This window comes from Felis catus, chromosome F2 (genome assembly GCF_018350175.1).
Source record: "Felis catus isolate Fca126 chromosome F2, F.catus_Fca126_mat1.0, whole genome shotgun sequence".
NCBI classification, from domain to species: Eukaryota; Metazoa; Chordata; class Mammalia; order Carnivora; family Felidae; genus Felis; species Felis catus.
Genome location: NC_058385.1, coordinates 66,301,840 through 66,314,605, shown reverse-complemented (window position 1 = coordinate 66,314,605; position 12,766 = coordinate 66,301,840). Strand labels below are relative to the sequence as shown.

At 36.9% G+C, this 12,766-nt stretch overlaps 1 protein-coding gene across 8 annotated transcripts in view; it reads right to left on the bottom strand.

Moving 5' to 3' along the window:
- Positions 1-12,766, bottom strand: part of TBC1D31 (TBC1 domain family member 31) — a 75,656-nt gene that overhangs the window by 24,060 nt on the left and 38,830 nt on the right. For all 8 annotated transcript variants that reach the window (XM_045050115.1, XM_045050114.1, XM_045050118.1 and 5 more), the window contains 7 exons: positions 12,553-12,699; positions 10,248-10,381; positions 4,532-4,665; positions 4,011-4,190; positions 2,719-2,951; positions 1,888-2,040; positions 724-859 (listed from right to left, as the gene is read on the bottom strand). In XM_045050115.1, coding sequence (XP_044906050.1) covers positions 724-859; positions 1,888-2,040; positions 2,719-2,951; positions 4,011-4,190; positions 4,532-4,665; positions 10,248-10,381; positions 12,553-12,699 — 1,117 coding nt within the window. The remainder of the gene's footprint in view (positions 1-723; positions 860-1,887; positions 2,041-2,718; positions 2,952-4,010; positions 4,191-4,531; positions 4,666-10,247; positions 10,382-12,552; positions 12,700-12,766) is intronic.

Sequence of the window (12,766 nt, the reverse complement as noted above, 5' to 3'; positions counted from 1 at the left end):
TCTCAGGGTTTGTGAGTCTGAGCTCCGTGTTGGGTATAGCAATTACTTAAAAATAAAATTTTGGGGCGCCTGGATGGCTCAGTTGGTTGGGTGTCTGACCGGCTCAGGTCATGATCTCACTGCTCGTGAGTTTGAGCCCCATATCAGATTCTGTGCTGACAGCTCAGAGCCTGGAGCCTGCTTCAGATTTTGTCTCTGTCCCCCTCTGCCCCTCTCCTGCTCGCTCTCTGTTTCTGTCTCTCTCTCTCAAATATAAAAAATAAAACATAAAAAAAAAATTTTTTTAAATATCTTTAAAAGAAAAAGATATATATCCATTTTCTCATTTTATTTCTGGGGACAAAATGAGAGAAAGTAGGAAAGGTCTATTTTTGACTCCATGTATTTAATAATGGAAATTTTCTTATACTGTCCATGTGTACATTTTTATATTAAAAAAGAGTACTTCCCCTACTCAGTTAGTGGTTAACTGATTCTTCTATTTTTAGAGAAATAGTCATCAAGGACACCAGTCAAATTGACTAACTTTCTTGACATTTCTGAAAACTTAAACTATTAATGAAAGAGATCAGGAAAAGCTGACGGAAAAAGTAAATAAAATCAAAGGGTCTATTTAGTATTCATTGTGGATCCTGGCAATAACCTTTAACTTGAAGGTGGTCACAACATTTGAGTGAGAGTGAATGGAGATCATGTGTGGGAACTAAGAGAAGAATCATGAACCTTTCTCTCGATTTCATCGTTCAGTCTTCTTAGTTCCATTTCACGCTGATCTTGCTGAAGCTTCAGAAAGCGCCTTCTTGTAGCATCTTGTAAGTGCATTTCCTTCGCTCTCAGCTCTCTTTTCACAGAAGCTAGTCTTAAACACAAAATACGTCAAGAGGAAAGCATGAAAACATTTCCCAATGTGGATTTAAATGGAAAAATGCTACGTTTTGCAACAACGAAAGGCCTGGCCCACATCCCCAGCTTAGCTGCTGTTGTACCACACACAGCTGTAGGAGTAACACACACACACACACACACACACACACACACACACACACACACAGAACGAACGACGCCCGTGTCTGCATTTGTGAAAATGACAAGCGGTCCAAACACAACTGGTTATTCTTTTCATATTTAAAAGTTCCTAACAGGTCTACTCAGATCATCTCAATATAATCGATATCCTTTATCTGAAGGAAGAATGCCAAAAAACGCTCCAGTGTTACCAAAGATTATGTATGCTTATTCTTTCAGAATTTTAGGAGCAGGTTACTGCTCAGTTCAGTCATTCTTTTTAACCCACACGTGAAATCGGTTTCATGAAGTCCCAATCAAAAGTAAAAATAAGTAAACAGTTACAGAAGTGAGTTTCCCCACAATTTGGCATAGTCTTAATGCTCATCCCATAATCTTAATTTAAACATTTTGTTTTATGAATATACTTTTGAATAAGCATTTAATACATCTTCCTCTGGCCTCCAACGCATGAAATGCATAATGAGATAATCCTTTTATGTTCCAATTTTCAAGTCACACAGATATGTTTAAAACATAATTTTCAAAATTATACTCCCCTAAAGGTGATTTATCCAGCGCTGTATTACAAAGCATTTCTGCCTACAGTACAATGATGTTTCTAATAATGTCCTCCAAGGAACATTAGATCTTGTATTACTTCTGAATAATCAGTGCAAAGTTATAGTCAATGTAGTTTTAGAATTACATTTCACTATATGCCAATTTTTTGCAATGTGGTATATGCAGATATCTTTTTACTAACTTAAATATTTGCTTACTGGGCATGCCATGGCCGGGTAATGTTGTATATAGAAAAAAGGAAGTAAAAATCATCCAACTGACTCACATGTCCAGAGTTTTTCGAAATGATCAACACACCTCTGTCTCTGCTGTACCATCTTCTCCTCCTCCTGTAAGAGCATTTCTCTCCTTGTCTCCTCAGCTTTACAAAGAAGTTCTTGTTTTTGGTACCAAGCTTCATCTTCAACTCTTTGCTGGTCTACTTCAGCTTGCATATCTTCAACCATCTGCCTTAAATAGGTAATATTATTATTATATCAAGATGCAAACAAGACCCCAATATGAATGTGTGGTTATGAAAGGGTAAATTACTATTTCCCTTTGAGACCTTGAATTACTGCCTTTCACTTTTACAAATAAAATTTTACCTCATTAAAGTAGTAGAAAACATGGAAAAGGGGGCGCCTGGGTGGCTCGACTGGCTGATTGTCTGACTCTTGATTTCGGCTCAGGTCATGATCTCACAGTTTATGAGTTCAAGCCTCACATCAGGCTCCACGCTGACAGAGCAGAGCCTGCTTGGGATTCTCTCTTCCTCTCTCCCTGCCCTTCCCCTACTCTCTCTTGCATGCATACACGCTCTCTCTCTCTCAAAATAAATAAACTTAAAAAAAAAAAAAGCATTGAAAAAGATGCCCTACACAAGTCTCACAAAAAAATGCAAACAAAGAAAACTGAGTAACTTAAAATCCAAGAACAACTAAAACACAAAATGTATACCAGATCAAAATGTCATTATTTTACTTCTATATACAAGAATTAAATATCTTTAAAGATATTTCTAGCCTTCAAACTCTGATTTTACACAAATACTTAATAATTTATCTGTGTTTCTTACAAAAAATTTCTTGTCTGTATTTTTAACAGATTTTGCTTCTATCACACAAATAACAACTGTTCTATGATTACCTCTCCCTTAAGAAGTCCAACTCATCATTCCTTATTCGTTCTCGCTCCTGTGTCTGATAGTCCACGATAAACTTTGGATACTGGTTAAATACTGGATATTGCCCTTTCGTCAACGCCACAAAAGCATCAAGCTTGCCGTTCGGATGAATATCGGTAGGAGTGGTATCCATGAGATGATAAACTTCTCTAATCACAACACTTATATCCAGGTTATTCCGATGATGAAAAAAATACTGTAAGAAAATTTTGTGTTTGAGTTGAGATTTACCTAACAAAGCCATTATGAGGTAGAATTAAAACAAGAGTTTAAAAAGTAAATGTGAATTTATCTTTAGGAGGATTTCCTCCTTCCTCCCTTCCTACTGCCTTTCTTTCTTTTTTGGCAAATTCGCTGAAGCTTTTCTTAACCTAAGTTTTATTTTTTTTTTTATTTTTATTTTTTTTTTTAAATTTTTTCAACGTTTTTATTTTTAACCTAAGTTTTAAAATGAAGATCCAATTTCATATTTTCAAAGTCAAATAAAATTTCAAAACCAAACATTTGAAATAATACTTTGAAAATCTGAACTCAAACCAAAGGCTTCCTTTGTATCAGAAGAAGAATGCTTCACCCAACAATGGAATAAACTTTTCTGCTTGCGTTCTTTTCCCTTCAAAATCCAAAATAAATAAAACTGAAAATAAATTAGCTTGATTCATTAAACATATCTGAACTGTTTCCACATTAACTTGTTCTGCTGGCAGGTCCGAACTCTAACATACATATATGGATGTATCCTGCGAACATTAAGTAAAAATAAAGTTTGACGGGAACCATAAAATAAGTAACAAACAAACCCAATTCATCCCGTCTACCGAAAAAACCTCCCCCTTTAAAAACCTCCTCTAATGCTAATTCCGGCCAAGTCTCAGAATTCTCCTAGTTACCACTTTGTATGTGTGTGTAATAAGCATGCAGATTGTCACGGACCAGATGGATCGCTGATAAAACCACGCACGGAATTAACAACGACCAAACTGTTAAACATCCTTTCCGTAGGCAACAAGCACTAAATTCCAGTGCTACCGAGTTTGTTTTCTAAAGGGATGATTTTAAGACAGTTAGTCTGCTGTAACTGTCTGTTGAATTATCTACCAACGATGTCAGGGTAAGGATGTGATCTAACTTGCTCTCCACTGTTTACCACGTTCCACGGGCGCCGGACGTGCAACAGGTACTCAATAAGCGAATGGAGTTTTCAACTGAAATACATGAAAGTTGAGAACTGCTACTTGAGAACAAGGATATTTACCTCAAAATCATCTCTGAGACTGCAGTTGAGCAGAGGAGCCCTGGAACATGTGTTGTAGGCCACGACAGTCATCAGGAGGAATGAAGGATGGTTGGAAAAGACATTATCAAATAATTTTAGCCACTCCTCTCTTGTTAGTACTTCTGAAAAAACGGTTTCAAGAAGAGGCCATGCATACAGCTACAATCAATAAGGAAAAATTGATCAGTCTTCTACAGAAAAGCCGTAAGTCTTCATTGCTAATACTCTCTTACATTTGATGTAGCTATTAAAAAATCGTTATATCAAAAACAATTATGAAAAGAACTACCTCACTATGGACCCTTCTTTATAGATTTTTAGGAGAGCGGTTTAATGGAGAAAAAGAATGGAATACTTTTTATTCCATTCTTTATTCCAAAATATAAAAGGTGACCGGTTTTTTATTATATACTTTCAAGAAAATACTGCTATATTTATACCAGCACCAATGTGAGCTTCCAAAATAAATCATGTTATTCTAAAAACCTTTTACTTCTTACCTGGGAAGTTATATCATGATCTATGAAATGCTGCAGTAGTTCTTTGTCGTGAAATGCCAGAACATTTTCTATCATACTGAGAATATTGATAGGAGGATTAGGAAAATATTCAAACCAGTGTTGACACCAATTGACTATGAAGAAAAAAATGGGAAATTTATCTTTACCATTCTGTATTATCAAAGGACTTCGTAATTCTTAAATGTATCCACTCTATGTCCTTAATATGCCCATTAATAAAGAAAACATGATAACTCTTTAAATTCTAGAATAATCGATTTTAAAGTTCCATCATGTTAACTTAGTATTTTAGGTCTGTAGAACTGGCCAATTTCTCCAAATGAGAGCGGTCAATGACAAAGTGTCCATTAAAACAAACAAAACTTCCCAAAGTATTCCTGATCCTCACCACAGGGCACTCTGCTTCCTGCTTCTCCTGGTTAACAAAATGACCCTTCGAAAAAAAGGTTCCTTGTTAAGTCTTCATTAAATGTGATGAATGTTAAGTGCCAATCTCCTGAAATCTACTCAAGTTCAGACCTAATCAAAATTAGAAAAGTTCACGGGAAATGTTAAAAATTACATTCTTATGCATCAGTAGCAATACATTAAAAAAATGGGCATGTATCAAATCCCTATTCTTGAAATGTTATATGAGAATAAACATGTCTCCATTACTAGGACAAGAATGACTGTTCCACAGCCATGGTAACAAGTAACCACCAGAATTGTTTTCATTTTTGTATTTTAATTAAAAAAATTTTTTTTAATGTTTATTTATTTTTGAGAGAGAGAGAGAGAGAGAGAGAGAGAGAGAGAGAGAGAGAGAGTCAGGGAGCAGCAGCAGAGAGAGAGGGAGACACACAAACTGAAGTAGATTCCAGTCTCTGAGCTGTCAGCACAGTGCTTGACACAGGGCTCGAACCCACAAACTGTGAGATCATGACCTGAGCTGAGTCGGAGGCTTAACCGACTGAGCCACCCAGGCGCACCACAGCCCCCAGCATTGTTTTTAAATCTATGTCATCAATGACAACCTATTCAGTTGACCTATCTTTGAAAACCAAACAGTGACAGCGGTATCCTCTGAAAGTCAGCCAGTGGAAAGCATTCTGCTAAAGATGCTTCTAAAGCTGACTTTAGGGGCACCTGGGTGGCTCAGTCGGTTGAGCGGCCGACTTCGGCTCAGGTTATGATCTCATGGTCCGTGAGTTCAAGCCCCGCGTCGGGCTCTGTGCTGACAGCTCAGAGCCTGGAGCCTACTTCTGATTCTGTGTCTCCCTCTCTCTGACCCTCCCCTGTTCATGCTCTGTCTCTCTGTCTCTCAAAAAAAAAAAAGAAAAAAACTAACATAAAGCTGACTTTAACTCACTGAGTAACCACTGCAACCCCCAAAACATTCTCCTCAAAAACCCTGGTAAGATCAGTACGTTTCACTCAATGAACTGTATCTAACCACCACAGTGCTCCTTAATTATTAAATTCAGATTTTTTTACTTTAAACATTGAGTTGTGATTTCATCCTATGATGATAAGATCTTCTTCTTTCTCATATTAGCAAAAGAAGGCTTCGATTAGCAGAATTTTGGATACACAGGGTTTATAAAGGGCTCACTAATGCCAGAAGTCAATTATTTATTAGAAAGTAAATTTGAGTTAATAATTAAGGCATTAATAAACTCTTGCAAAGACTAAACTTTAAAAGACATTACTTCAACTTCTTTAACTGCTGCTTTTAAGTTAACTTTAAAAGAAAAATCCAGTTCAGGGGCGCCTGGGTGGCTCAGTAGGTTAAGCGTCCAACTCTGAATTTTGGCTCAGGTCACGATCCCACGATTTGTGGGCTCAAACCCCGTGCTGTTAGTGTAGAGCCTGCTTGGGGTTCTTTCTCCCTCTCTCCTCCTCCCCTGCTCATGAGCTCTCTCTCTCCCTCATAAATAAATTAAAAAAAAAAAAAGAAAAAAATGCAGTTCAGCAACATGTACTAAGTACCTACCATGTCTCAGACACTGCTAGTGCTAGGAATTTTAACACACACACACACACACACACACACACACACACACACAGCCCTGATTCCTGTATCTAAATCTTCATCAACAGAACAGTGTTCTCATTTAGGCATGAGGGAAACCCCGCTTTACACAGAAACTGTTTGCCTTCTCTTCTTTCATTCTGCTCGGTGTCACCACAACAGAGTGTGCGTAGAGGACCCGGTGACAGAACGGGGAGCAGGATAAAGAGAAATACCTGTGTGGAGATCCCTGACCAAACCACAACAACTTCCTCTTGGTCATAAAAGACCATAAAGAATGCCTACAGAAGACTCATAAACATTCCAAATTCTACATCAAAGTGACCGTGTTCCATCAAACTTTCCCCTGGGTCCCAAGTAGACTGTGAACCTAAAAAGCCAGAACAACGGCATATTGCAAGCAGCGCTAACATTTAGTTGGAGCTCAGTAAATGTTTACTTGCAATAAAGTTAGTTTGAGACCCTTGATGAAAACTCACAGCTACTCATGCTGATCATGATGGATCTTCTAGATTTAGATTTCAGGTTTAGAAGAGAAAATCAATTTCCCTAGCACACAATCATACTCCAGGGATGTAACAAGATTTTACTGGAAATATCAATTAGTTTTGCACGCTTACCTAGATATAATAAGCCTTTCTTATGGTAAAACATAATGTGCCACTTTAACCATATTTAAGTGCACGATTCAGTGCCATCAATTATATTCACAGTGCTGTGTAACCATCACTATTTGCAAAATCCTTTTCCAAAAAGAAACTGTACCCATTCAGCACTAACTTCCTATTTCCACCTCCCACAGCCCCTGGTAAGCTCTAATCTACTTTCTACGTCTATAAATTTTCCTATTTGAGATATTTCATATAAATTTGTCCTTTTATGCCTAGCTTATTTCACTAAGCATAATGCTTTCAAGGTTCATCCATGTTGTACCATGTATCAGAATTTCATTTCTTTAGATGATGGAATAATATTCCATTGACTATATATATATGTATATATATATATATAGAGAGAGAGAGAGAGAGTTTATCCATTCACCTGTTAACAACAATGATGTTAACATAATGAGGATGGTGATGGTGACACTCAGGCTGTTTCTATCTTTTGGCTGTTTGGAATAATGCTGCCATGAACATTCACATCCAAGTATCTGATCGGGGCTCTGTTTCCAGTTCGTTTGGGTATATCCCTAAGAGTGCAATTGTTGGGTTATATGGTAATTTTATGTTTAACTTTCTGAAGAACTGCCAATTTTCCACAGTGAACGTACATTTTACATTTCCAGCAGTGTATGAAGGTTCCAATTTTTCTCCATTCTCGCCAACACTTGTGCTTTTTTCTGTTTTTTAATTATAGCCATCCTAGTAGGTATAAAGTGGTACCCTGGCGTGTGGTTTTATGACTAATGATCCAGAGGATCCTTTCATGTACTCGTTAGCCATTTGTGTATCTTCTAAGGAGAAATGTTTAATCAAGTCCTATGCCCATATAAAAATTGGATTGTCTTTTTGTTGTTGAGTTGCTTCTTTTCCTTTTAAAACTCTAAGTGTTATTGCCAGAGTAAACTAGGAAAACCCTTCTGAGGAATCAGTTGGAATACTCATAGTTTATGACCTAATAATACCAATTGTAGGAATCTGACCAAGAGAAAATACTGTAAATATTTATATGTGAAGATCATTATAACACTGCTTCTTTAACTAGGTAAAAATTAAAAATAACCTAAATGTTCAACAACAGATCAGACTAGTACACTCACATTAGAGACTATTATAATCACGTGGGAAAAAAAAAGAATATTACAGTCACTAAAATATTTATAAAGTTTATAAAAAGAAATATACATATTAAATAAAATAGTATAATTATAAAAATATAAAAATTAAAAACCTGCTTTTAAGTATGGAAAAATTATCAGAAAAACTAAAAGTCTAGCAGTTGGCACTAAACTATGATATACCTGTATAATGAAATATTACATTATGCAGGGAATAAACTATGTTTTTTAAGAATATTTAATGATTTGGGGGAAATGCTCTTACAAGAAATTCATCAAGGGGCGCCTGGGTGGCTCGTCATTTGAGCTCCAGCTCTTGATTTCAGCTCAGGTCATGATCTCATGGTTTGTGAGATTGAGCTCTGCGTTTGGCTGTGCTGACAGGGTAGAGCCTGCTTGGGATTCTCTTTCTCTCTCTCTCTCTCTTTCTCTTTCTCTCTGCCTCTTCCCTGCTTGTACTCTGTCTCTCTCAAAAATAAATTAAAAACTTAAAAAAATTCATCAGTGTATGGGGGTGCCTGCCTGGGTGGCTCAGTCAGTTAAGCGTCCGGCTTTGGCCCAGGTCATGATCTTGTGGTCTGTGAATTCGAGCCCTGCGTCGGGCTCTGTGCTGACAGCTCAGAGCCTGGAGCCTGCTTTGGATTCTGTGTCTCCCTCTCTCTCTCTCTGCCCTCCCTCTCCTGTTCATGCTCTGTCTCTCAAAAATAAATAAAACATTAAAAAGAAATTCATCAATGTATTATCAAAGATTATACATGGGGAGGAGGAACACTGGTGAATTTTCTTTTGTATATTTTCCTATATTTTCTCCAATGATCAGGAAAAAGTTATCAAATCAAATGCAATGTAATTAAATGAACAAAAAAACATAAAGTATACTAAAATATTCACAATATATATGCTTGAATCTTTTTATTTCTACTCTTCAGAATTTTACTGTTATAGTTAAGTGCTTATCTCCTTTGTACAAGAAAATCTTTTTAAATAATTTAAAATACAAATGAAACTGGTGATTTTTGTTAAACCAATGTAAATTGGATCTGGTTTATCAACTGTTTAGCTGACCCAATTATATTAAGATGAAGAAAGGATTCAGTTTTCAGTGTAGACGAGCTGGTAACACAATGGTTGGGAGCACAGGCTAGAGTCTGACTGCCTGGGTTCACATCCCTGTTCTGCTACTAACCTACCCTGGGGAACTTAAGCTATCTGTGCCTCAGTTTCCTCAACTATAAGAAGGATATAATAACACCTACCTCATAGGACTGTTGCAAGATTTAAAGAAGTTAATAAAGGCAAAATAATAAGAATGCTACCTGTTAAAGAGAAAGTTCTCAATAAATGTGCACTATGAATAATGAGAATGAGGATAGCAGCCAGAACTTGCCACATTAGGCACTGTGCGCTAAATGCTTTACGTTCTCACTAAAATCCTATGAATAATAACTGACTTTCAGTAAGTGAAGCACCTGCTTCCTTCTGACCACCAAAATCTGGCCTATAACATTATCTTCTAAAATGCAACTATCCTGAGTCCCCTCAGTGGCTCAAACAGTTGAGCATCTGACTCTTGATTTTGGCTCAGGTCATGAACCCAGGGTCATAAGATTGAGGCCCGCGTCAGGCTCCACACTGACTGTGGAGCCTGCTTGGGATGCTCTCTCTTTCCTTCTGTCCCCCTGCTCCTCCCTGCCAATAAAAAATAAAATGTAACTCTTCAAATTCTCTTGTAAATTTAAAAAAAAAAAAAGGTTTATGTATAAATGTCCAAACCATCCATTTTGTGCTCTAAGTCTGTTTGCTTCCCACTAGAATTGTTGAATGTTGCAAAGTTGCAAAGACATCAGAAAAACACACAGGAATCCACTCCTGGTTTCATTATTACATACTTATTTACTTACTTATGAGAGTAGCAACAACTTCAAAACAGATGAGTTGGTTGTTCTGGAATAATTTTACAAATGGAAATGCCAAGAGTGGAAGATACGGTGTGTCGCTAAAGATGGCAGACCAGTGAGCTAATGCGGAGAGCGTTCTGTGGATCAGACAAGGAAATACAGGCCAGGAAACAGTTTGCTACTAAAATTCATCTATGTAATATATTAACATGATAAAAAATTGGATACAGGGGCGCCTGGGTGGCTCGGTCGGTTAAGCATCCGACTTCGGCTCAGGTCATGATCTCACGGTCCGTGGGTTCAAGCCCCGCATCGGGCTCTGTGCTGACTGCTCAGAGCCTGGAGCCTGTTTCCGATTCTGTGTCTCCCTCTCTCTCTGCCCCTCCCCCGTTCACGCTCTGTCTCCTTCTGTCTCAAAAATAAAATAAACGTTAAAAAAAAATTAAAAAAAAAATTGGATACAGAAGGGATATTTGGTGAAAGTTCTCCCTCCTACTTTTATCATCTAGTTTACCTCCCCAGAATCACTGTTAAAAGTATAGTGATTTTACTTTACAAAATGTATAGTGATTTTACTTTACTTTACAAAAAAATATTGTGATTTTAAAAATCACAAACGTAAATGTTGTTTTGCACCTTGCATTTTTTGCTTAAATAGTGTCTTGGAAATAGTTCATTATCAGTATATGTGGAGCTTTGATACACAAGACCGTTCTGTATAAATATACCCTAATTTCTTTAACGTGGCCTTACTGGGCATTTGTTTCTAATCCTTTATAACCAATGCCATGCTTACTGTTGTATTTACATCATTCTTAATGTGGGAATATAGATTTGGATAAATTCCTAGAAATGGAATTGCTGAGTCAAAGGACATGTGCATTAATTTCAATAGCCAGTGCCAAATTATTCTCTGCAAAAATAGTGTCTGTTCACATTCTCATTAGCAGAGTTAAGGGGATGCCCATTCTCTCACTCTAGCCAACATGTTTTATTATCAACCTACTTTTTATACCTTTAGTCTAGATGCAAAATGGTATTTCAATATGGTTGTGTATATATATATATATATATACATATACATACATACATACATATATATACATACATATATATACACATATACACATTTTTTCCAATGTAATTTTACTTTTGTTAAAAAAATTTTTTTGTAATGTTTATTTATTATTGAGAGACAGAGAGAGACAGAGCATGAGCATGGGAGGGGCACAGAGAGGAGGAGGAATCTGAAGCAGGCTCCAGGCTCTAAGCTGTTAGGCTTGAACTCACAAACCACGAGATCATGACCTGAGCCAAAGTTAGATGTTTAACCGACTGAGCCACCCAGGCACCCCTCCAATGTAATTTTGATTAGCATTTATTATAAGGGAGGTATAGCATCTTTACATGTTTAAGAACCATATCCCCAGCTATGAACTATACATTCAATCCTTTTTGTTTTTTATTGGTTGGTCCTTTCCATGTTCATTTACACGAATACATCGTATAGAAATTAGCCTTTCATTTATCTGATGTTTTGTATATATACGTACTTTCTCGGCTTCATATATGTCTCTGGGGAATTTTTTTACATGTAGAGATTTCTGTTCATATCAAGCTCTTCTAGATATGTCATGCTCAAAAAAGGCCTGCTTTACTCTAGGACTGCAATTCTCCCATATTTACTCCTGATACTTTTAAGGTTTGTCTGTCTTTTTTTTTTTTGTTTAAACCTTTCGTTTTGAAATAGTTTCAGGTTTACGAAAAGTTGCAAAAACAGTAGAGCGTTCCTGTATATCTCACTCAAATTCTTCTCATGTTAACATCTTGCATAAACACAGTAGTTATCAACACTTAGGATTTAACATCGGTACTATGCTAGTAACTAAATCAGACTCATTCAGATTTTATCATTGTTCCCATTTTCCTGTGTGCTGGGTTTTCACCTCGCCAGTCTAGGATATAACACTGCATTCATTCGCTAAGTCACCATAGGTTCTTCCAGGGCAGGAGCTCCCCAGTCTCTTATTTTTTGGACACTGACATTGTTGAGGAATGCCAGTTATTTTATAGATTGGCCCTCAACGTTTTCTCATGATGTGGACGGACGTTATAAATGTTTGGCAAGAATATCAAGAAAGTTATGGGCAACATACTGATGTGTGTTACCGCTGGTGACTTTAAATTTGACTACTTGGCTAAGGTGGTACCTGCTGAGTTTCTCTACTATAAAATTACTATCTTCCCATTCGTAATTAATAAATTATCTCAAGGAAGATTCCATATTGCTGCAATATACTGGGCATACCTCTGTAATACTCTGAGTAGTTTCCTACTTTTGATGGGGTATTTCTTCTGAAGGTTGAGAAATGCCACGTGAACACCTTTATCCACCAGGCTACTAAATGCAGTATGATTTTCAGGCAGTTGTAGCAGAGAGCGCCAAATGAACATTCTGAAATAAAAATAGAATTTTAACCAAGAGAAGTTTGGGGGGTGCAACTGATTTAACATAAAAGAAT